Source organism: Cryptomeria japonica, chromosome 9 (assembly GCF_030272615.1).
Source record: "Cryptomeria japonica chromosome 9, Sugi_1.0, whole genome shotgun sequence".
NCBI lineage: Eukaryota > Viridiplantae > Streptophyta > Pinopsida > Cupressales > Cupressaceae > Cryptomeria > Cryptomeria japonica.
This window is the reverse complement of record NC_081413.1, coordinates 596,931,253-596,957,471: the sequence shown is the minus strand read 5'-3', so window position 1 is coordinate 596,957,471 and position 26,219 is coordinate 596,931,253. Positions and strand designations below refer to the sequence as shown.

The 26,219-nt window shown below is 40.6% G+C and overlaps 1 protein-coding gene across 3 annotated transcripts in view; it reads right to left on the bottom strand.

Annotated features, from left to right (window-relative positions):
* The window catches only part of LOC131071526 (uncharacterized), a 297,148-nt gene that overhangs the window by 197,534 nt on the left and 73,395 nt on the right, over positions 1-26,219 (bottom strand). For all 3 annotated transcript variants that reach the window (XR_009112532.2, XM_059211079.1, XM_058007425.2), the window contains exon 3: positions 17,816-17,974. Coding sequence is in view for 2 of the 3 variants with exons in the window: in XM_059211079.1 (XP_059067062.1) it covers positions 17,816-17,974 (159 nt within the window). In the remaining variant the exon portion in view is untranslated. The remainder of the gene's footprint in view (positions 1-17,815; positions 17,975-26,219) is intronic.

The window sequence follows — 26,219 nt, the reverse complement described above, 5'->3', positions numbered from 1 at the left end:
GAGATGTTGACATGGCCAACGCCAAAGTTTTAATCCGAGGGAGTATCCTTCCTAAAGACAGACGAATTACCATCTGCCCCTAGATTTGCTAACTTGTCAGCTATAGAGTTACCTTCCCGATAGATATGTTTAACCGAAGTTTCCTCAAAGTATTTGATCAAGTCCAGAATTCTTTTTAATTCCGTTTTCAATCTCCAGTTAGACACTTCCCTAGTCCTGACCGCATTTATAGTTAATGACGAATCACCTTCAATTTCCATATATTTAATCTTGAGTGATTTAGCTATAATCAGTCCCTCCCGCAATGCTAAAAACTCAGCCATGTTATTTGAAGCCACACCTATGGGCTTATTAATGCTAGCTATTAGATCTCCGTTGTCTTGATGGATAGCACACCCAATACCTGCTACACCAGGGTTCCCACGGGACGCGCCATCAAAGTTTAGCTTAGCCCAGCCCTTTCGGGGAGGTGCCCATTTTGTTAGCTTCCTATCCATCTCAGCCTGTTTCCCACCTTTCCCAATAAACGGGGGAATTATCAAACCCAACCATTTAGATCGAAGAACCTCATCCCATCTGGATAAGTTAATGGACTTTTCCTGTGTATGTCTAAGTTTATTATTGATTTTTTCCACAATTGTTGCTTCGATCTTATTTAGAAGGGATTCTACCCTCAATTTTGATTCTTTGAAGATCCGCCTGTTTCTCTCCTTCCATATTTCCCAAATGAGGATTGCCGGGGAAATTAACCACACTGAGTGATATATATCCTTTGTGTGAGGAGGTTGCCAGCTAAGCAGCCATTCTGAAATGTCCCTAGGTCTCGGCGTCAGCCATCCAAGGCTTGAGCAAAGCCAATCCCAACATCTCTGACTGAAACTGCAATTGAGAAGCAGGTGATCCGCATTTTCTTCCTCAGATTCGCATAGAGGACATCTCGATGGACCCAGGAAACCTAATTTTGAGAACCAGTCTGAGGTAAGAATTCTTTTTTGGAAAGCTGCCCATGAGAAGATACCAGCTTTAGGAAAACCAATGTTATTCCAGCATAGGCTAATCGGTATATTAGGATAGATTGCAGCTCGACTGAGTTTTAAAAGTGAGTATCCTTCTTTGGCTTTGTAAATGCCTGAAGAGCTACCCGCCCATATTATCCTGTCTTTCCCAGAATGTAATGATAATTGCCTATGCCTCAAATTATTCCAGAGGATCTCCTTATCAGAATTTGACAAGTCCATCTCATCAAGGGGTTTCCACTCCCAACCCAAAGCGGGATCCTTGGAGATAAGCTTGATATAATCCTTAACAAAGCTACCCCTGATAGATTTGCAATGTTCTATACCTTCTAGGCTTATACCAGTTTTGTCTAAGGCTGGATAGCCCCCCCAAGAGTCTTCCCAGAACAGAGCCTCAGATCCTTCCGCAATATCCCAAGTAAGATAATCCCTGATCACCTTTCTACATTCCATCATAAAATTCCAAACTTTGGATCCTTTGGGTACTATTTCCGTCCTCAAAATGCTATCAGGGTTGGAATTAGTAAGATATTTAGCTTTGAGGATCCTTACCCATTTAAGATTTGGATCCGAGTACATTTTCCAGACTAATTTCGCCCCCAGAGCCATGTTTTGAACCCCCAAATCTTTGATGCCAACTCCCCCTAAACTGATAGGTTGGCTAATTTTGTCCCAAGAAATTAATGCGAATTTCTTTTTGTCTGAATCCATATTCCAAAAGAACTTCCTCATCTTTTTTATCATTTCGAGCCGAGCTCCTTTAGGTAGTTGCTGGCAGGACATTTGATATATCGGAATAGCCGCCAAAACAGCTTTAAGTAAAGTAATCCTCCCAGCCGAAGAGAGGCATTTATTCTTCCAAGAATTCAACCTGAGATCCATCTTGTCAAGGATACCTTTCCATAATGAAATTAAATTGTTTCCCTTATCCATCGGTATCCCTAAATATTTACAAGGCAGTTTCCCTCGATCAAACCCAAAAATATTACATATATCTGTTTCTAAGATCTGCGAAGTATTGAAGAAGAAGATTTCCGATTTATTCTTGTTTACTTCCTAACCCGAGGCTAAAGCATAAATGTCAAGAATCCTTTTGAAAGCCATGGCTTCCTTCCTATTCGCACATCCCATCAGCATTGTGTCATCAGCAAACTGCTGGTGAGTAATGGCCTCCATTCCATTAGTGATTTTAATACCTTTAATAATCTGATTCATGCGAGCACATGAAATGATTCTCCCAAGGCCCTCTGCCATTATGATGAATAAGAAAGGGGATAAAGGATCCCCTTGTCTAATCCCTCTAGATATCTGGAAGAAGCCTGCAGGGGAACCATTAATGAGTAATGATACCCTGGGAGATGAGATGCATTCGAATATTAAATTGATCCATTGTTTAGAAAACCCAAAGGATTCTAAACATTTACACAAAAATCTCCAATCGACTTTATCATATGCCTTTTTGATGTCTAATTTGATCATCATAGCCGCTGAGCGATTTAGTTGTAACGAGTGTATGACTTCTTGAGCCACAATAATACCATCAAAGATGGATCTGCCTGGAACGAAACCTGTCTGTTCCTCTGAAATTATGCAAGGGAGAATGCCCTTCAATCTATTCGCTAAAATTTTTGTAAAAAGCTTGTAGATTGTGTTGCATAAGGAAATAGGTCGGAAATCATCAAAGTTTCTTGATTCCTCCTTCTTAGGAATCAAAGTTATGAAAGTATTGTTGATCTCCCTTAAAATACTTCCAGAGTTTCTTACAGCTTCCAAAGCCTCCACCACCTCCTTACCAATAATGTGCCAGCATTTTTGGAAAAAGCAAGCTGGAAAACCATCGGGGCCGGGAGCTTTATCCGGGTTAAGTTGCCCCAATGCTAATTTTACTTCAGATTCTGAAAGTTTGTTGCAAAGCGCTTTGTTTTGGTTTTCAGTTACGATCTTAGGAATATTCCTAAGCAAAGCTAAATTGGCGTCTTTAGGAGAAGATTCCGAACTGAATAAGGTTTTGAAATGGTTCACCGCTTCTGTAGCTATGTCCTTTTGATCTTCTAGAAGGATGCCATTATTGCTCATGATCTTGTGAATACTATTGGTGATCCTCCTGTTTTTTGTACTGTTGTGGAAGAACTTAGTATTCCTATCCCCATTTTGAAGCCAATTCTCTCTAGATTTCTGTTTCCAAAAAATTTCTTCTTTTGTTAACGTATCCTCATATTTCCCGAGGAGCTCCTTTTCTTTGAGGAAGCTCTCCTGATCCATTCCAAGTCTAAACACTTTTTCATTAAGGTCTGCAATTTCTTTTTCTAATGAAATTTTGGTTTCAAAAATGTTACCGAAGACTTCATTATTCCATTTCAGTAACTTGCTTTTAAGATGTTTTAGTTTATTTACAAGGCAAAACATTTTTGAACCCTGAAAATTAACCTCAGACCACCACCTGCCTACGAGATCATAGAAATCCGGATTTTGCATCCACATTTTTTCAAACTTAAAGGGGCAGCACCTCGGTGTAGCCTCTCCCTCAATATTGAGGATGACAGGATAGTGATCAGATCCTGAAGAAGGGAGTAACGAAGCTGAGAGGTTAATTGCTAGATCGCTCAGATTCCCTCTAAAAAGGAATCTATCTAATATCTCAGCGATTTGAGTAAAGCCTGATCTTCTATTGTACCAGGTATATATTCCATTACTAGTTTCTATATCAATCAGATTGTTAAGAGCTACCCACTCTCTAAAGTCTTTTAAAGATTGCGGTTCCCTGCAAATACCACCCTTTTTCTCTGATAAATTTAGGATAGCATTGAAGTCCCCTCCTAGAATAACAGGGGAAGAGGGATCTAGTCCCATCATAAACGAGATTTCCGACCAAACTTTGTGTTTCCCAGCATCTGGAATCGGGCCATAGATGTTTATAAGGGTAAATGAGAGCTTACTGTGTTTGCTTGTAACCTTTCCCAATAGCCAGTTTCTGTTTCCTGCTATTGGACAGAATAATATACTATGCGGATTCCAAATGATACCTAATCCACCAGAGGCACCCCTGGCTTCCACAAATTCCCAGCTTAGAAGACCTAATTTCCTTTTAAAAGCCTCAGCTTCTACCTGGGCTAATTTAGTTTCTTGAAGGAGAACGATGTCATGTTTCCATTTTATGATGTTGCGTCTAATTAGACGTTGTTTGTTAGGGGCATTCATGCCCCTAACATTCCACGAAGAGATTTTCATTGGACCGTGGGAAGGCCCTTCCCCTTCCCAGCATCAAAGAAGGCAGTTAATTTGCCTTGGTCTTTTGCATTTCCATCCTGCAACCTTAATTCGCTTAAAGATTTTCTGCCTCTACTTTTAGCTTCTCTAGCGCAGTCAGGGATGTTTTTCCCGTCATATATGTTTGTTATTCCTAAGGATAGTTGGGGAATTGTCACTCCTTCTCCGTCATCCTCTCCCAGCTGGGACTGAGCTGCTGTGTAGTCATTGACAGGGAGCGGGGTGATATCTCCTTCCCTATTCTCATTATTATCTCCCACATCCATAGAGGCCAGAAGTTCCTGAATTAGAAACCTCTTCTCATCTTCCTCTTCCGGGGAAAGATTTTCAACTTCATTATTATTGAATACCTCTAGAACAGTAGCCATTCTAGAAGACATTTCTTCTTGATCTGCCTCATTTTCTTGCCCCAAGTTTACGACTGATTTTGTTTCAGAAGGAGATTTCAATGAATCCACCGAATCGGAGATTCTTCTTGACATCTCCACTAAGGCTTCTTCTTTTATGGAATTTGCCTCATCTATTATCTTATCAAGGTCATCAATATTACTGAGATTATTGTGATTATTTTCATCTGTCTTAGTCACAGGAGGGCAGTTAGCATTTTCATGGATAGAATTTAATGTGATTTTATCATTCTGATCTGAAATAGGGTTTTCCTTTTGATCGATACTTTTAACCAGTGCCGGGCTTGATTTCAGCCAAATATCAGATTCATTTATGACCCCATCATAGAAGGTGGGATGAATGTGCCATTCCCCCCTTTTTGTTACTAGCTTTGTGGGTTCCAAGACCCGGGAATTACAGTCAAATTCAACTAAGATTTTGGTGTTCTTGTTTAAAACCATTCTTTCTAACCCTTCGCAGCCCAAAAAGGACCCGAACTGTTCCCCTAAGAATTCCAAAATTTTAAAATCCAAATATTCGATAGGTAAAGAGCCCAGATTAATCCATCTTGGGTATTTGTTTATATTCTGTGAATGTGGGTCAAAATTCGGCATCCATTCACATCGAAAAAAACCAAAGCCTCTATACAATTTAGCCTTACCATGCAAAATGTCATCCTTTGTATTTTGATTATCACACAAAATTGCAAGAAAATTATTTTCCAGGATAGTAATACTTACCTGTCCCGGATATAGGGCCAGCCACCAATCGACTATCCTTTCTATATCATCACCGAATCCAGTCCATTTTACAAAACCCCATAGTTGCTATATAAATTGAATTGGGGGTCTATCAGATAATCCGGGATCATGCATATACGCCTCTGCCTGATATTAGGTTTTGGCTCAAAAATTCGAACTTTCCCGAGCGGCACCAAATTAGCCCCTGTAGCCGGAGAAAGCTTTGAATCTGTGTGTTTGCGCTTATCCATATTTAAAGCAGTATCTTTATTAATGCCCATCTTTTTCATGGTTTTCTTCGAATGATACACTTGCCATCTTCCGTCGGAGGGAAGCGACAGGGATTTGGCATTTTTTGCCCTAATTTCATTATTTGTCCCAAAGTCGCCTTCTCTGAAAACCGAAACCCTCCTTGCATTTGACACCGTTGTGTTTCTTGCAGGGATTCTCTTACATGGCGGACTGAAGACCGAGATGCTCTTCGGACAAGAGGCGAAAACCTATCTGCTCCCCCCGCCGAAAAACTCGACAAATGCGCTGAATGTTTAATTCGCATTTTCGCCTGATAGCAGAGCACGCGTAGAGGTTCAAGAGTTTTTTACACCCTCAGTAACTTAGATTAATTACTTTACATTCCCAAGTATTATTAAATTGAAGACATGATAAACAAATCGATATCTATGTATTATGCATCATACCAAACACCTTGTAAATATCTCTGTCTGCTGACTTTCTCTCTTATTAATTCTGAAATCAGATATTTCTCTCTTGATCGATTGACTTCCTTGATAGAACCATTATATTCTCATCTCTTCTGTTATGAAGACGATTTCTGCTTATGAATATCTGATCTTATTTTATTTTTTTCTTCTATTTCTAGTTCCCATTCCTCCTCCCTTTTCTTCACATTTGCAAAATTGCTTTTATATCTTACAAGGACTACTTTGCTCATTCGAGACACTCGATCACAAAGGAGGCAACTCTTGTTAGATACATGCCTTTTCATTACATAAAATTGTTGCCTTTCTATGATCTTAATAGCTGCTTATTTATAACCTTAATAATTGTCTTAAATACTTCCTTTTCAAATGTATTTGTTGCCTTAATAAATTCAAGCTCTGATTGTTTCCTTTTTAACAAATCGTCACCTTTCTATCACCGCCACCCTTTCTTCTTAACATATCCGCTGCTCTTTCTTGCACAGATTTGTCTTATTTTAATTTTGTCCTCTATGCTTTTTGTCTTACATGACTTTGTCTTCTATGGCCACTTTTTTATTTAATCACTGCTCTATAAGAAATGAATTGCTTCTTATTACAAAGGAAATTACTCCTTTGTAATTCGCTGCCACCAAATATAATCATTGTTTATAACTTTATTATATGATAGTTGCTGGTCATAGCTGTGTTAGGATTCCCACAGATACTGAGAGGGGGGTGGTGAATCAGTATCTAACCGGTAATTAGAATTTCTCAACTTAAAACATGCAGAACATATTATAATAGTGTACCGGTATACAAGAAATAATGCAATAAACAGAAATGAAAGAAACCACATGAAAATCACACCATAACACAATGATTTAACGAGGAAACCCGGTGTGGGAAAAACCTCTGTGGGATTTGTGACCCACAATATTCACTTACTGGCCAATAAGAGAATATTACTTACAATAGGGGCCTGCACATGCAGGAAGGCCAAGTGCCTAGAGCTCACTGCTCAAATGGGAAGTCTCACTGACTTACAATGTGGATTATACAAATCCAGTAACTTGTACTTCTTTACAATAGCATCTTCAATGCTAGATTCAGTACCGGTTTCTGCTCTATTCTTAACATATACCTCTTAACCTATATTTCACATAATAGGTCTGCCTAATCTTTTTCTCCTTACTTTTCGCTTACATTCCTTCCTTTTTAAAATGTCTACAATGATCTCTTTTATATATGAGTCATTTTACAATGATATCAAGTCGGCTTACAAGGTTTTTACAATAATAAACAAAAATGTAATCTAACAAAAATCCTGTCGGCCTTTGTGCCGGTATGCTTTCTTTTTCTGCCGGTGCCGGTGTAGAGTGTGATCTGCTGATGCCGATGTAATGCCTTAGGATTGTAAGGTTGCCATCAATGACAAAATGTAATGGACACCCTAGAATGCCCAAAAACTAAACCAACTGCTAATAGGAATTTAGTCAAACAGTTTGCATCCAACTCCTTATTTCTCCGTTTAATGTTTTAAATTCCCTTATGGCTCCTGAAATGAAATGTTGGTTTGTTTTACATGGAATTGAAATCACAGAATATGAACAAGAATGAAACTACAATAATATGCAACTAGAAATTGAACTACTACTAATATGATATTATTTTCAGCATTAATCAAATACATAGCAGATTTTTTCAACTCACTAAATACTCCAGCAATAATGCTCCATCAAATGTTTTCCAATCTTGCTGCTACAATGACATGAATAGTGCTGCGTGAATAGTGCCGCGTGAATAGTGCCCACGTGAATAGTACCATGTGAATAGTGCCCACGTGAATAGTGTTGCGGCCCGTAGCTGGAAATACACCCAAATAGTGTTGCTGCCTATAGCTGGAAATGCACCCAGAATGCACCCAATCTGCCTATTAATGAAGCTGAAAGCAAGGGATTCCAAAGGCCAAACCCCAAGGGAATGACGTCTAGAATGTCACACGAGAGGATAGACATCCTCTAATGCCAAGAAAGGATCTGCAACTCACACATCAATTTCTTCTCAAATTCAACATGCTGAATGAAGCCACAAAAGCTTCCTTTTATTCTTTCTCCAAGGGATGACCCAACTCACTTGAGCAATGTGGGATAAAAGATGTGCAATATAAAACATATTAAAATATTCACTTATGTCTCCCTTGGGTGCCCCTTTGATTTGCACACATCCCCATAAAATAAATACTAAAGTAACACTTTAATATTTTACAATTAAATTAAATGTTACTTTAATAACACTTCAGGCATTAAAATATATTAGCAATCGGACTCCGAATAGCGCGAGTGATAGCTCGTCGGAAAGCTCTCGTCGTGGAGTATCGAATCCAATTACCAAAACTAGCCTTCGTTGTGTCTTGTTGACTTACAAAAAATAGTAAGTATGCCTGAAACTAAGTAAATCAACTCCGTTTTGGCCCAAACTGGAAATGACTAGGCCAAAACACTCCAGGATCCCTTTAAACCCTTTGTTAGCCCTCGGGACCATGTAGAGATAGGCTAACGCACATACACTTGGTCAACTGCTAAAGTGGGGACATTACAGTCCGCCCCCCTTGAAATTGCTTGTCCTCAAGCAATCTCAGTCCAACCTGCTGTATCACCTGCTCATTCTCCCATGTAGCATCTTCCTCCGGCAGGTCTCTCCATCTGACCAAATACTCCTTCATTATCCTATTTCTAAGTTTCCTCTCTCTAGTGTCCAGAATAGCCTCAAGTATTAACACAAGCTTCCCCTCCTCATCCAAAGGGGGTAAATCTACAGAAGGTACTACACTCTGACCAATGGCTTTCTTAAGCCTAGACACATGAAATACATTGTGTACCCGACTGCCCTCTGGAAGCTCAAGCTCATAGGCGACTTCGCCCACTCTGCGAATCACCCTGTAGGGACCATAAAATCTACGCTTCAGCTTCTCTACTCAGTTCCTCTTAAGCGATGACTGCCTATATGGCTATAGCCTCAAATACACCATGTCCCCCTCCTCGAAACTGCGCTCTACCCTATGTTGGTCAGCATACAACTTCTGCTGATTTTGAGCCTGCTGTATATTCTCCTTGAGTGCTCTCAAGGTATCCTAACTATCCTGCAACAGATCCTTGGCTTTAGGCACTCTGCTGTCCCCCAAAGCCAAATCCATGAAGCTTGGTGCTTCATACCCATACAATGCCATAAATGGAGTCATCCTGATGGTCATGTGATATGTGGTATTTGTAACAATACTCCCCCATGTGTAACCACCTGACCCAAGCTCTCTGCTGCGCAGTCACATAGTTCCGTAAATAACCTTCCACCCATTTATTTACTATCTCTGTCTGCCCATCTGTCTGAGGATGGTAGCTCGTACTAGGTGTAAGATCTGTACTGCACAACCTGAACAACTCCTGCCAAAAGGCGCTCATGAACTTGCTATCCCTATCACTAACAATAAATCTCGGTAGCCCAAATCTCTTTGAAGAACAAATCTGCCACCTGAGCTGCTGTGTAAGAAGAGGGAATAGCAAAGAAGTGAGCAAACTTCGTCAATCTGTCTACCACCACATAAATGCAATCTCTTCCCTGCACTCGTGGTAAACCAGTGATGAAGTCCATAGAAATGCTTTCCCATTTCCTGTCTGGAATGGGCAAGGCCTGTAGTAAACCTGTAGGAAACGTGTGCTCCCCCTTATTCTGCTGACAAACTGCACACTCCCTGACATACCTCTGAACATCATCCTTGAGCCCCCTCCATGAGAACCGCTCTCGGATCTGCCTGTAGGTCTTGAAGACCCCTGGATGCCCAGTTGTAGGCGCATCATCAAAAATACCCTTAGTATCGCCTCTTTCAACTGTGATGACGGAATCAAATAAACCCTGTCCTGAAATCTGATCAATCCATCTATCACCTCATAGCGATCATCCTGTATAGTAACTGAAATCAAACCAGAAGCCCAAGTATCTCCGACATACTCTACTGTAATCTTATCCCTCCAATCTCCTGTAATCTCTGCAAGAGCACAAATGTAAGGTCTTCTGGATAAGGCATCAGCTACTACATTCTTCTTCCCTTTGACAAACTCAATGTCAAAGTCATAAGCTTGCAATTTAGTGACCCACTTCTGCTGCTTGTCATTCAAGTCTCGCTGGCTCATGAAATACTTTATGCTATTGTGATCTGTCTTGATCACAAACTTCCCTCCAACCAAGTAGGACCGGAATTTGGCCAAGGCATGCATGATGGCCAACATCTCACGATCATAAATAGAATAGCTCCTCTCCACACCTCGGAGCTTCCTACTCTCAAAAGCGATGGGGTGCTTCTCCTGCATCAATACGGCTCCAATCCCATCACCTGATGCATCACAATGAAGCTCAAAAGGCTTCGTGAAGTCTGGTAGAGCTAGGACTGGACATGAAGACATCACCTGCTTGAAATGCTCAAAACACCTCTGTGTTGCCCCTGTCCACATGAAGGCCCCCTTCTTAGTAAGATCTATCAAAGGAGCAGCTGTTTGAGAAAACCCCTTAACAAACCTCCTATAAAAACCACATAAGCCAAAGAACCCCTTAAGCTGAATAAGGTTCGTAGGCGTGGGCCAATCAACAATAGCTCTAATCTTTTCATGATCCATCTGAACACCCTTTGCACTAATAATATGACCAAGGTACAAAAGCTCTATCATCCCGAACTCACACTTAGACTCCTTGGCATACAGTGACTCTCTCTCCAAGATAGATAGCACCTCCTCAAGATGCTGCAAATGCTCCTCCCATGTCTTGCTAAAGACCAAAATATCGTCAAAGAAAATCAAAACGAATCTCCTCAAATGCCCCCTGAACACCTGGTTCATGCAACTCTGAAAAGTAGCAGGAGCATTGGTTAGCCCAAATGGCATAACCAGAAACTCGAAATGACCATAGTGACATCGAAAAGCTGTCTTCTCAATGTCCTCTGCCCTCATACTGATCTGATGATACCCTGATCTCAAATCTATCTTTGTGAAGAAGCATGCCCCATGTAGCTCATCTATCAGCTCATCTATCCTCGGAATGGGGTACATGTTCTTAATGGTTTTCTTGTTCAAGGCCCTGTAGTCAATGCACATGCGCATTGTTCCATCCTTCTTCTTAACCAAAACAACTGCTGAAGCAAAAGGGCTTTTGCTTGGCCTAATGTGCCCCATCTCCAACAACTCCTTGATGGCTTTCTCTATCTCATCCTTGTGTTTTTTTGGATGACAATAGGGTGTGATCATAATGGGCTTAGCCCCCTCTTCTAACTCAATGACGTGCTCTATCCCCCTATCTAGAGGAATGCCATGTGGAATATTGCCAAATACCTTGGCATGTCTATCAAGGATGTCTTGCATCTCAGGCGGATGACTCTTAACCTATGGCTTTGGTGAGGCTGGCATAATCAAGCACTCTGCTGCCCACTCAACATCATCATGTCTGAACAGCCTCTCCATCCTCCTCAAAGAAACTACCCTACAACTACCATCTGATAATCCTCTAAGTACCATGGTCCTGCCCTCATGCTGGAACCTCATCTCTACTCTCTCAACGATGCCATCCAAGTCATCCCTAAGATAACGTCATAATCACCCATGTCCACAACATAGAACTCATCCTGAAGCTCATAACCATCTCCCAGTCTGATGCAAAGATTTGTAATCTTCTGTGTGCATAGTAACTTGTGACCACTAGCTACCATGACTCGGAATCTTGAATGTTCTTCAGTTTGCCACCCTCTCCTAGCCACTAACTGTGAATCTATGAAATTATGTGTGGCCCCCGTGTCCAGCAAAGTAACCACCTTCTGTCCCTGTATGGTGCCACGCACCTTGAAAGTAATTGCCTTTTGAGCACCTGTCAATTGAGCTAGAGACTTCTCATTCCCTAAACCCTCCTCAATGGCACTGCTCTCACCATCAGACTCTGACTGCTGCTCCTCATCCTCTGACTGTGACTCCTCAGCACAGAAGTACTCCATCTGGTTGGCCTTAGCCTTCAGAGGACACTTGTGAGATAAATCCTACGGTTCCCTACACTGAAAACATAGTTTTTTCCACCTCAACTCATTCAGTGTCTCATTGTCTAACCTCTTTGATTCTTTTTTCTGAGGCTGAGAATCCCTATGTGGAGGTTTATTATCCTTATCCTTCTTGAAGTGTGGATCCTTAGGAGTGAACTTACTCCTAGAAGCGGAAGGTGCAAGATCCCTCGCCTTCCGAATGGCATCCTGCAATGTGAGGGGATCATGTCCCTTCACCCAACCACGAAGAGGCTCTGACAATCCATCCACAAACAGTACAATCAACCTCCTCTCCGAAATGTCTGTAACCAATACTAATAGTCTCTGGAAATCTGAGATGTAACTGTCGATAGGACCCCACTGTCTCAACTGAGCTAACTCCTTGAAATGGAGTTCTGGATCCTTCGTATCAAACCTGTCAATCAACCTCTTAGTGAACTTTGCGTATGTGTCTATTTGATTATGGCCCAATGTGACCATACCATGGTGCCACCACTCGTGTGCACTCCCATCCAAGTGCAATGCAGCATACTTAATCGCATCCTCCTCAAGCATGGGATTAAGCTGGAAATAAATATCTGATTTCTGGACCCATGTCCGTGCTGAAGCCTTCCCTGTACCATCATAGTATGGAATAGACAACTTTCCCAACTTCTTCCTCATCTCATAATTCTATTGTCAGTTTCCTCTCATGGGCATATTCTTGAGTCTAACATCCATATATTCCCTGAATGTCATCTCAGCCTGTAACTCAGGGCTAGAGTCCCTCCAATCATCCATAATCATATCTTGAATCTCTTGCTGTGTAGGACCGACATTATTCTGGTCATTCTGTCTAGGAGGAAACTGTGGCATGAGTGGTCTCGTAGTAGAAGAACCTGCTCTAGCATATGTCCTAGTTCCCCTGTTAATCGATGCGTCTCCATTACCTCCATTACCCTGTCCACCTCCCTGATTAGCATTATTACCTTGGTTGCCATTATTACCTTGGTTGCCATTATTACCTCGGTTGGCATTATTGCCTTGATCTGCTCTTGTCAAATGTTGTGTAAATTCTATAGCCATCTGCTGCAACGTAGCCTGGAGCTCCCTCTAACCCCTAGCAAGATCACTGAGCATCTCCCTAGTGCTAGGTTCTCCCCTTTCCCCATCTCTGTCACCCATGGCTAGTGCTGAAAAAGGGTTACCCTCCTCTTCAATCTCTGGTGAATTCTGTAGGTTTGTGTTTGACCTGTTTCTCCTCAAGTAATACTGATGCGCTGGACGCATGAAACCCTCATAGGATGGCAGGAAAAACAAGCTCTGATACCACTATAATGGACACCCTAGAATGCCCAAAAACTAAACCAACTGCTGATAGGAATTTAGTCAAACAGTTTGCATCCAACTCCTTATTTCTCCGTTTAATGTTTTAAATTCCCTTATGGCTCCAGAAATGAAATGTTGGTTTGTTTTACATGGAATTGAAATCACAGAATATGAACAAGAATGAAACTACAATAATATGCAACTGGAAATTGAACTACTGCTGATATGATATTATTTTCAGAATTAATCAAATACATAGCAGATTTTTTCAACTCACTAAATACTCCAGCAATAATGCTCCATCAAATGTTTTCCAATCTTGCTGCTACAATGACATGAATAGTGCTGCGTGCATAGTGTCACGTGAATAATGCTGCATGAATAGTGCCGCATGAATAGTGCCGCATGAATAGTGCCCACGTGAATAGTGTTGCGGCCCGTAGCTGGAAATACACCCAAATAGTGTTGCTGCCTGTAGCTGGAAATGCACCTAGAATGCACCCAATCTGCCTGTTAATGAAGCTGAAAGCAAGGGATTCCAAAGGCCAAACCCCAAGGGAATGACGTCTAGAATATCACACGAGAGGATAGACGTCCTCTAATGCCAAGAAATGATCTGCAACTCACACATCAATTTCTTCTCAAATTCAACATGCTGAATGAAGCCACAAAAGCTTCCCTTTATTTTTTCTCCAAGGGACGACCCAACTCACTTGAGCAATGTGGGATAAAAGATGTGCAATATAAAACATATTAAAATATTCACTTATGTCTCCCTTGGGTGCCCCTTTGATTTGCACACATCCCCATAAAATAAATACTAAAGTAACACTTTAATATTTTACAATTAAATTAAATGTTACTTTAATAACATTTCAGGCATTAAAATATATTAGCAATCGGAGTCCGAATAGCGCAAGTGATAGCTAGTCGGAAAGCTCTCGCCAAGGAGTATCGAATCCAATCACCAAAACTAGCCTCTGTTGTGTCTTGTTGACTTACAAAAAATAGTAAGTATGCCTGAAACTAAGTAAATCAACTCCGTTTTGGCCCAAACTGGAAATGACTAGGCCAAAACACTCCAGGATCCCCTTAAACCCTTCGTTAGCCCTCGAGACCATGTAGAGATAGGCTAACGCACATACACTTGGTCAACTGCTAAAGTGGGGACATTACACAAAACCTTCAATCACATACAATGTCTCATTGGAGTGTGCATATGCCAACAAGCTGCTGCTCCTTAATGATTATGATAATTTCAATCTAAGCAAAGATATCTTTCAAACCTGTATTGATGATTTACTGTGTGAATAGTTCTTTATAAGAGCACACTGTGTAGGAGTTGCAACTGGATATGGGGGGTTCGATGACCTCCCTTTAACCTCAATGATATCTTTGATTTATCACATGTAGGTTAGACAAAAGCAATTATACTTGTGTTCTGTTTAGGCAAGGACATGACATTCAGTGATGTGCTTATCAACTTAATAGAGGCTATGGCAATAAGTTATCCCTTGTCCTAGTGATAGCTTTTGGGGTTAGGCATACAGCAAGTACTATTGCATAGGTTTATCAGTATCGACTTGTGTATTTTCAGTTGTGTTTAATCATATTCAAGATACCTATAAGGAATTTTCCCAGGTAAAATTGAGCCAAAAGTCAAAGTTCTTACCCATCTTATTAAATTGATCCAGTGTTGCCCTACTTGATCATATGTTAGAGGTTTGTTGCTCTGAGTTTAACACCCCTGGCACTCAAAAAACAGCCTAGCTTTAGGGATTTGAGACTTTAATTCCAAGAACCAACACCTTTTCCTCCCAAAAATTTATTTTTAAAATGTCTAAAATGACCTTTTAATAGAACATTAGTTTTGGCTACCTTTCCCTAACGACACTTTATTAGGTCCAGATTTTAACATTAATTTGGATCTTTCTTTTCAAATAAAATAATGTAAAGGTGTCATTTTCATAAAATAAAGTCACTGAAACAGGGTTTGCTGATTTTTATCTTGAAAAGAGTAAAAAAAAAAAAAACTTTTCCTGCAAAAACATGCTACCTTCTAGCACATACCTTAGTTTGCACCCAAAAAAAATCTTATCTGTAAACTGTCTTCCAGTTTTCCCTGTTTCAGTGTTTTTGTTACAATCCCAATGGACACAGTCACTTTTTCAGCATCTAGGGCTCTTTTCTTCCCTAGCATATTCTATTGTAACTACACACATTTTCAAGTCTGATTGATCTAAATTGGTTATGGACATTAATATAATTTCCTCCTCAAGAAAATCTGCAACCTGAACCTACAAATCTTTTCCCAACTGTTGGTTTATGGTGAAAATTCCATATAACTTTGCAACATTCTTTTATTTTAGTGTGTTCTTTCATTCTTTAATTGTTCAATGCCTAAGGTGAGGTTCCCTTAAATTTTAGAACATTTGCGTGTCATTTTTTTTCCTTTACATGTCTGAGGAAGAGGACATAGAAGACACCAATATACATCATTTATGTACAGAGTATATCAGGAGATGTCAGCAAGCATTTCTAGATATAACAATACACATATCATACAAAGGAGATTAGTAGTAGGAGAATTTACCATACATAAGAGACATATATCCTGCTTTCACATAATTTCTAGAACAAATCATGTTTGACACAAAATTATGAAAATTGTTGATAAATATTATCATAGCTTTGTTTCTCCAATCTCAATTTTTTATACTTCTTTACTCAGCTCCTCAATAAAATGGAACGTAAGTCCAACTTCATGGACTGCTTCTTCTATATAATATTTATTCAAAAACTTTAGCTTGGCTCCCCTCTTGAGATCACTGGTGCCCTATTTAACCATTAATCGGAGCATCTCAACTAGAAACACTGTTCTTTCCTTACCCTGATTTATAAATAAAATTACATTGTAAAATAACCTACTAGATAGGAAAAGATGATATCCATGTGGATTATTAACCAATTATTTTTCAAATTTGCTTCCCTACATCACAATCCTCAAATGATAGTAAGATTATGCATACACAAATGGCTGTTTAGCTGGAAAGCACTACCAGATTATCGGACACTAAGATCCTTCAAATTATACAACAATCAAATTGCTCACTTCAGGAGACAAGATGGAGCTTAAAGCACTAAAGCACATGTGTGCATCCTTCAAGTTGGTGGCTTCAATAAGAGATGTCTTATTAAAGAGCAAAATTATATTTGTATAGCCATGTGCTTCCTTGATGCTAAAGATAAATACAAAAATCTGTTGCAAGATTACCTTTTTAGTGCCACTGATATAGCATCTAGATTTGTTGCTTGAATATAAAAATGGCATCTAGATTCATTGATAGCACCACTCATATGGCATCTGGATTCAGCTGTATCCTGGTCCTAACCACTGATATGGCATCTAGATTCATTGCTTGCTATAAAAATGGCCATGGATTCAGAACATAGATAGATCTATAATAAAATGGCACTAGAAAAAAGTTACCAAACAAGATATCTGTGCTTCCCATTTATCTCAAAGCTATATTCATGCACATCAAATTCAATGATTCAAACAATTACATTATAGTTATAATTTTTATTATTACAGGTTGAATTTCATGTCAATATTTAGCATGCATATTTGTAGAAACTTACTGCCCATTAAGATATAGAAATCCTTTGGATGCTCCTACTTTCTTCCCTCCACTAGGGAATCTTTGTTGTCTCTCATATATATTAAAAGATCACATCAAGTCTTCTCATGGAACCTTCATATTTTCTAGTATGGTGTTTTCTCTCAAATTCACATCAAGAATATCCTTTGATTTTTCAGATTTGCTAGTAGTGTTTTCTGTTAAAATGGAACGAGAAAGACTAGAGAACATGAAGTGAAAACTGTTTATAGCGTCTCCAGTTGTATCACCTCACATGAAAGGTTTAATGTTTAAGTCCTACACGTAAAAAAGTTCCATTTGCATTTATAATGGCATATTTTGTGGCAATCATTTAGTTGTATTAATCCCAGCCAAAAACATTCAGAGCTATGAATATACAAATAATGAAAAATTATTTTGCAGGTTATCTCAACATCTAAAAAGGGACCCTAAAAAAAATGCAGAAGCCTTCCACTGGTCAAGTAGAAACTACTTGCAAAAATGATAAACAGGACAGAAATATACTAAAAATTTGCCCTAAAATGCTACTCTTTTAACCAAAGGAATTCAATTATAGCATATGTATTTAAAAATGTAAGGATCATTTCATGCCAATTTGACTAAGAAACCCATGTACCAGACTCTTTAAACAAACCTTAAAGATCCTTTTCAAATAGTTATCTTGTACCTGAATACAAGATTTTGCTGTTTGTCTTGTCCAGGATACTGGTAAACCCTCACCAGCATCCATCACTGACTGTGCTAAGCAACCACGTATACCTAAACTTTCAACTGCTCGGGCCATTCCAGCTACATGCTGACCCCCAGCTTCTGCAAAGCAAGTTACCTGTTCCACAATTCAGTGAAATAAATAATATTAAACATATTAAAATTTTGATCTGTTTGCATTGCCCATTGACATCATTGGCACAACACATGAAATCGGCAAATTTTATTTGCAAATTGCCAAAGTATCTCTCTGAAATCTGAATGCAATATCTATTTTTACAAGTTATAAATGTACTTTCACCAAGAAAAGAACTAACAGTTTCACTGAACAATGGATACAGTTCTTGTAGACAAACTAACGTGATTGCAGCCAATAAAGGAGAATCTATTTATAGTTCATCTCATATTGATTGTATTCACTGTATATAATTATCCTCGTGACATATGTTTTTCTAAACAAATTTTTAAAACAAAAAAGGACTGTAAAATGGGAAAAGAAACTCCACAAAGCTATATCCAACCTCAAAACATAAAGATAAAATACAAAAACTACATCTGTCATTAAGAGTTCTTCTAGATACAATTGTGCTAAAGATGTTTACATCTGCCATTCCAACTGCCCACAACATTTTATTTTTTGTTTCACAAACTTCCTGTTTTTTCAGTTGTGAAGGATTACAAAGGTTTCAAGAAACAAATAGATTGTACCAAAGAGGTTAATTATTCTAAGGTAAGTTTATTTTGAGTTTGATGCAATTTTTTTGGGAAAAAATTCCAGGCTTTGTAATTTTTTAAAACATTTTAAATGTTTTTTAATTGTTATTGATTTTTTAACATAGGTTAGGGTCATATTGTTGTTTTTTATTGTTTTCTTTATTTTAAAATATATTGCTTCAAGATTCGCATAGTTCATAATGGCAGCGGCTGGTTCTAGTTCAGTGGGCTTGGGAGAATCTTTAAAATTTGAAGAATTACATCTTCAGCAACATTTAACGATGATTGTGCAAATTCCTATAAGTGTTTCTTTGGCATTGTAGTCAATGCCATAACAAGTTCACAAGCTCGTTTAATTGAGTGAAAGTTCACCTATATACAATGGCTGGCCATGGAATCAAATTTTATCTAGGGCCTAAAAAAAGATGTTGCCCAAAGAGCAAGTTCTCATGTATATCAAATACTATAAGCATTTTAATAGTTTTTGTCAAGACCACGAAACAGAGTAGTGTGTGAGGATAAAACTTCTCTTCAAACTCAAAGGGGAAGCTACCTAGGATCTAAAATAACCTAGATGCTAAGCTAAACTAACCCTAGACACCAAACTATAGACACATGTATCAACACAAAACAATATCTTCTTGGGGAATTTTGCATTTGTGAAATGACTACTTGCCTTTGTTTGTAATGTCCCCTATCTGATTAACATAATTAATCCATTTCAACATACTTATGACTTAAACTAAATTGATTAAGAGACAAATCTATTATTAATTTATTATTAATAAGTGAATTGTTCATCTACAATAACTCTTAATGCAAGTGCCAACCTTTGCTATTACTTCAACTTTAAGGAAGGAGGATATGCATGTTACCAAAGCGCTTAGAGACCAACTACAATAGGTTCCCTCAAAGTTTACAGATCCAAGCCCTTACCTCTCTTGGGTCTATACCCTCAAGGCTTACGGGTCACTGATCCCCACCCTATCTTGGGACTTAACCTATTGCTTGGATTTAGACTGCCCCTCTTTGGAACAACTCAATCCCATCTTCTTAAATATTGACAGTAACAACATGATTCAGACTATAAGTATACTAACTTCTCATGTATTATGAATATATATGAAATTAAGTATGACTCTCATACATATTGCAGTCTATATTAATAGTACTAAATTCTGCATAACAACATTATCAGGCTTCATATATTAAGCACACATATTCAGCACATCCCCATGCATACCACCAAGAACAAGGATGTTACTACTTGTAACTTAATAACAGTTCCGATCTGATCTGATTTGATCAATCCATGGTGATATCACTAGATGCTTTTGATTCCTTCCCTTTATATCTCTCAATGTGCGGGAGAGGTCACACCTCTTCATCATGTATGTCCTTTGGCAAGAGACACACCCTTTCACCATTAGCACCCTTTGAAAGAGTGCAACTCTTCATTCTTTCTGCCCTTTGAAAGGGACACAACCTTCCACAATCAGATCTGCACTTCTCATTTTCCAAATTCCCCCCCTCAAATGAGGTTCTCTTCTCCATTTTATATCTCATTGTTGAGGGAGTCACAATTTTTCCTTCCATGTCTTTTGACCATTCATTAGCTTGATTAAATTTTACTTAATTATACTTAATTATATTCTTTATATTATAATTTAATTTTTAATATTTTAATTTTATTATTACTATTATTTATTATTAAATTGTATTTCAAAGTGGGGACATTACATTGTTTTTTTGTCTCGGTAACAAGAACCAAATGTGCCTTGCTAGCAATATTTTATAATTTTTATAAATAACTAGACAAACAAAAACAATAACACCTTCCCATCGGCTACAAACAAAGACTAACATTTCAGTGCACATGATGATTGGAAATAATAACACATAGATGGCACTAAAAGAATTAAATATTTAAATTGTATACAAAACCACAACCTTGTTGAGAAAACAACATCAATACAAAGTTTGACTATGTTGCTTGGTTCAACTTTAATGACACGAATTACAAATACAAACACAGTTATCTAACTAAATAATAATCTATGCAGCGTAAGTGTAGTGTCCACCATTCTTCTTATGTCTTGTGCCCAAATCACTTACTTATAGGTTACAAGGAGCATACACCTTAATAATTTACAACAATAATTAATTAGCCCCAATAATTCAGTTTTAAAGCAAAAAAGTTTAAAAGCTGCGAAAAAGTGGAAATGAAAGGAAATATAAAGGAAAACTAATCTAAAGAACTAATAAAAGAAAGTGCTATCCTCCTTTGCCCAGAAATAGAACATGACTGGAATAGACTCAGCCAAAAATGACTAATTAAAAAATCTCTCTTAAAAAATAAAAAAGATGTTGAGATCTCAATTGAAGGCTACTCAAAACCGTTGGGATCCTGCATCGATGATCTATATGTAAGATAAGGCAAGTTCAATTCTATAAATAGGAATGCACAAACGTAAGTGTTTTATTTCTAATTTTTTCTTTTAAACAAGGCGACTCCCTTAGAATAGGTGCCACTCATTACCTATATGCCTAGCAAAAATGACTTGGTCGCACAATTTTAATCTCATTGTTAACCTTTTCTTGGTTCATTGCATGAATGGCATGTGTTTGTCTAGAAAAGTGAAGCTCGGTGGGCTTTGAGTTTTCCACTGGGCAAGGATGGCTTGAGGCTGCAACCTAGGCCTCTACCTGAAAAAGTGATCTTAGGGGCGTGACTTTGATGCTGAAAATAGGTGCACAGAACAGAGCCATGTAAATTGAGCACTTAACCAAACAAACACTTAGATGTTGCACAATTTGTGCACTTAAGCTAAGCTTTGCTTCCTTGTCACAAAAAATCAGGCCCTTTTTCTAGAAAAAGCCCTTATTTCATACGATTGGAGTTGGTTCACCATCATTGATTTCCCTCATCATACAAAATTCATGCTTCAAACTGGCTTTCGCTGCTGTTTGCTGCTGCAAACTCTCTTAATTAAACTAGTCATCATATGTATCTGCTCCTCTAGTACTGTCTTACTCTTGCATGCTGGTCTTACCACTAACAATGCCTCTTTATCCATAGGGAAGACTGAACAAAAGCCTTTCTTCTGTTGTTACCTGCTTGTCCATTCTGTTGTGCTGCTGTGAATGAATAAGGCAAATAATGGCAAGGTTTGATAAAATAAATACATGACAAGGTCAGCCTTGTTTAGACCTTAAAAGGTAAGACTTAATTAAAAATTTGTTTTTTCCTCAAAACAATAGGGATGCAACAATAACCAAGAGAACAAAATCAAAAACCCGTCCTTTATCCAAGAAAGGATCATAGAAGTCCCCCTGCAGGGTTTTTTTCACCTCAAATAGCACACATCCTCTCATTGTGATACTTGAGAAGTTGATTACCCCTTTCTACCCCTCAAAAGAGGCCCATTAAATAGGGCATTTTAAATGAGGTGAGGAACATTCAAATAAGGACATTGTGCATTCCATTTAAACCAATGGGCTTCCTTTCAACCTTGTGACATCAACATATTCATGGGAAATGGTGACAGCAATTAGTCAAACACTTTGTAATGAACCTTAGCTAAAGTATTCATAAAAAAAAATAGGGGTGCAACAATAACCAAGAGATTAAAATCAAACACCTGACCTTTAACTAATAAAGGATCAAGGAATCCCCATGGAGGACTTTTCTCACCTCTCCAATAGTGATTGTTTACCTCACTGGGTAAACAGGAAGAATACAGAAACTAAACAGCAATGCACAATGCAATTACAAAGGATGTAGCTTTCCATTAATGTCAAAAGATGTTCATATTATAATCTGTCGTCAACATTCCATGTCCTCCAACACCCGGAGGTGGTACAATATATGACAGCCGAAGGGGTGCGACACAACCGTCGCGACTCCAACTACCTACCCGTCGGCTAACTAACTGACCGCCGTAACTCATTATTACCGACGACAACATAAACATAATATACCAACATAACATAATGATTATTCCGGGCAACATCATCCCCCCCAAGAAAAGAAGTCGACTCCGACGACTTAATACAAATTAGAGATGAACGGCAGGAACTACTGACGCTAGTCGGGCCCAAATCTTATACACTTGCTGCATCCTCGCCTGAAAACCTTTTCTGCTACCAGCCGATGCTCAAGTGTGGATTTCACCAATATTGCTTCCTTTGCCATCACAGTCCTCCTGTGCCTAACCCAAACTTGTCTACAAAACACGTTTTTTAGTCTCAGCTTCCACCAACTGCTACTCAATTGATATTGTCTCCCTAGCCAATTTGTCCTCGATAGCCACCCGTGTTGCTCTCCCGGCATTCAACTCCTGGGTACGCTGAACTAAGTCTCACGCGACTAGTGCCTCCAACCTGGTGGTCAGCTCCTCCCGAGCCCTCTGTGCATCCACCACGGCAACCTCACGTCTAGCCGAGACATCCTCCGAGTTCCTCAAAGCGTACCAGTCATGCTTGGAGGTGGCCACAATCCGCTGGCACAAATACTAGGAGACACCTCAAATCCTCCATCACACTCCCCAAAGGCTAAAAACTGAACTGAATAACTCCCTGTTGTCGTACGACTGCGCGGACCTGCAATGCCTTCCCTCAAACTCTGTTTGTTTGCAACCTCCAAATCCGTCTCCCTCTACGGCTTATTTCTTCCCCGCCAATGCTTAGCTGCAGGTTTCTTTCTCACAGTACGGACAAGCACAACACTTCCTGTGGTATTATGTAGCTCAAAAATAAACTGGGGGTCGAGGGGCAGCGCCCCAGCGGGGTCCTGGGGCAGTGCCCCAGGTGCGCTCCTTGTCGCAGTACAGGGCGGGGTCGAGGGGCAGCGCCCCCGCCGCCAACACCAATTTACAACCTTCAGAACCCCACAAAAGTCCATGGCGCGCATCATTTCTGTGATATTTTATGATGTCAAAACCCTTCTTCTACACTCCAATATTTTCAGTGTCTAGGCTCCAGATGTCATCGAATCATTTTTCAATCCGTCGTCGTTTTTTTTTTTTTTTAGGCACTGTAATGTCCCGCCATACCACCTCCAATCATGCAGCTGCTTGGTCTACCTGTGGCGATCATTTTGCCCTTACGTGGCTGTGTGGAATTGTGCGAAATCCCGCTCTCCCTAAGCGGCGGATCAATCTGTAGGAACCCTCGACCCCATCCGTCTGCTTCACTCCCTGCGGTAGCTCGTGGGTTGTGTGTATTGATCTGGCCGTGCGGTGCGTCCCTTTCCCTAGCTGCGCGGTAATGTGCCTTCAGCCGTGTTCGGTGTCTTCTTCCTTAGCGTGCGGTGTTTGCTTGTTGTGCGGTGTTCTTTCTTCCTTGCTTCGTGCGGTATCCTTCTACACTTTCTTTCTTCCTTACTTCGTGCAGTGCGTTTTATTCCCTCCGTGTGCGGCTTCGTGCGGTGCATTTTATTCCCTCCGTGTGCGGCTTTATTTTCACAGCCCTTCGCGGCTTCCACCGCACGGTGGCTTCCTTCTTCTTTCCCTTCGGCTGCTTTTGTTTTCCCTTCGGTGGTTCCCTTACCGCGTGGTGGCGTGGTGGTGCGGGGTTCGACGGCTGTATTCCTTCCCTTCGGTATGTGCGGCGTTGTGATAGAAACCTCTTCGGTGGCCAGCGTTTATATTCCCGCGGCCTTCGGCGGCTTCCACCGCACGGTGGCTTCCACCGCACGATGGGTTCCACCTTCGGTGGTGCCACCACACGGTGGGTTCCACCTTCGGTGGTGCCACCGCACGGTGGTGTCCACCGTTGGTGGTGCCACCGCACGGTGGTATCCACTACGTGGCCACCGTACGGTGGTCTTTTTTTTCCTTCGTTTTTTTTTTCTTTTTTTCTTTTCTTTTTTTTTGACCGTACGATCGGTATCGTACGACCGTGCAATTTTTTTTTATTTTTTTTAAAGTTGTCTAGAGAGTCTTCGGCTCTGGTCCCCTGTCTCTGGGATCGCCCTTCATCCTTCTCGGTTTTTCTCGCCCAAAAGTCTCCTGCTTTTGTCCCGTGCCTCTCGAGTTGCTTGCCCGGCCTCTCGGGTCCCCTTCCATCCTCTCAGGTCCCCCTCCGGACTCTCGAGTGTCTGTCTGGCCTCTCGGGTCCCCTGCGCGCTTCGCGTGGTAAGGTTTCAATTTGTACCCGTTGGTGGCCAATCTATTTTCACTGGTCATTGAAAGACCTGGAACCACAAATTCTACAGGGACCACGACCTCCTTCCCGTACATAAGAAGAAGAAGGATAATAAAGATTTTGAAGACTGCGGTCTTCCACACAAGGTTCCAATTGTTGCCAACACTCTTCGGATTATCTACGTCGCCAAGGTTTGGGGCGTCTCCCTTCCAATATTCTTTGTATTCCGACAGGTACACCTTTGTTGGTTGCTCTGGTTCCTCTACTTCTAGCCTGTAGCTTTGGAACATTTCGTAATCTTCCATCTACCAGTGGAAGAGCCCGTTAAGTGAGCATCTCTCATCTTTAGAACATCCCTCCAATTCAAGCACCCCTTCACTGTTCGGCTCCATCGCGTTCTTGCCCTTACTTTCATTGGGACCCCCTTCCCCTTTATTAGAGTCCTCTGAGTCCGAGTCGGAAGAGGCGAGCTCTTCGCCAACATCTTGGGTGTGTAGGTCAATGGTATATTTCCGCCCTCCCTTCTCCATGGAAAGTGTATTTTTCTTCCAATTGTGGTTTACCCTTGCATTGATCAACCACGCTCTCCCCAGGATGGCGTCATAGCCTTTCTTCTTCGAGGGAATAACCACGAAATCTAACAAGAATGGTTGCGTACCAATCGTCACTTGTTGGGCCATCAACAGGCCGAGTGGCTTAATGCCGTGTTGGTCCGCTCCCATCAGGTTGAATGTGGGTGGCCACAGGGTGGGCTTCCCCAGCAGCTTCCATGTTTCTTCTGGTAGTACATTCACCCCAGATCCACCATCCACAATGGTGTCCTTCAGAATGGTCCCACGGATACCCATTTCTACCACAGCTGGGTGTCTACCACTGCTCACGGCTAGTAACATCGGGTCAGTCGAAGGGCTGACGGAAACCTCCACCTGTGGTGTACTCTTCGTAGCGGTGGCGGGAACCCCTACCTGTGGTGCACTCGACGATGCGGTGGCGGGAACCCCTACCTGTGGTGCACTCGACACTACGGTGCTTTGCACATTGGTGAGGATGGCAGTCCTCAATTGTGGCATAGAGTCTAGAAGGTCTTTTACCTTTATCGGCACCTCCATCTGCAAGATTTGCCCAATGATGTTATTTTCCGCTTCCGTACGGGATGATGTACTCGCCACCTCGTTGTCCCGTCGTTCGGTCGTCATCTCACGTTCAATATTGGCCTTTGCCTCCCGTAATCTCTCCTCCTCCGTACAGGGGTCAGGATAAGTGGCTTTTTTCGTCTGGGCGCGGGTGATCGCCAGTACTTCTTTCTCATGAGTCTTCTCAGCCTTCTCAATGTTGAGGAGATTAACCCCTGCCTGCGGGCAATTTGCGTCCTCATGGTCGCCTGGCCCACACCAACGGCAGAGGTGCTGAGGGGTGGCTTCCTTCATGCAATCACGGGCGAAGTGCCCCCACTGATTACAGGCCCTACATTGGATAATTGGCCGGCCCTTGGCGTCATACTG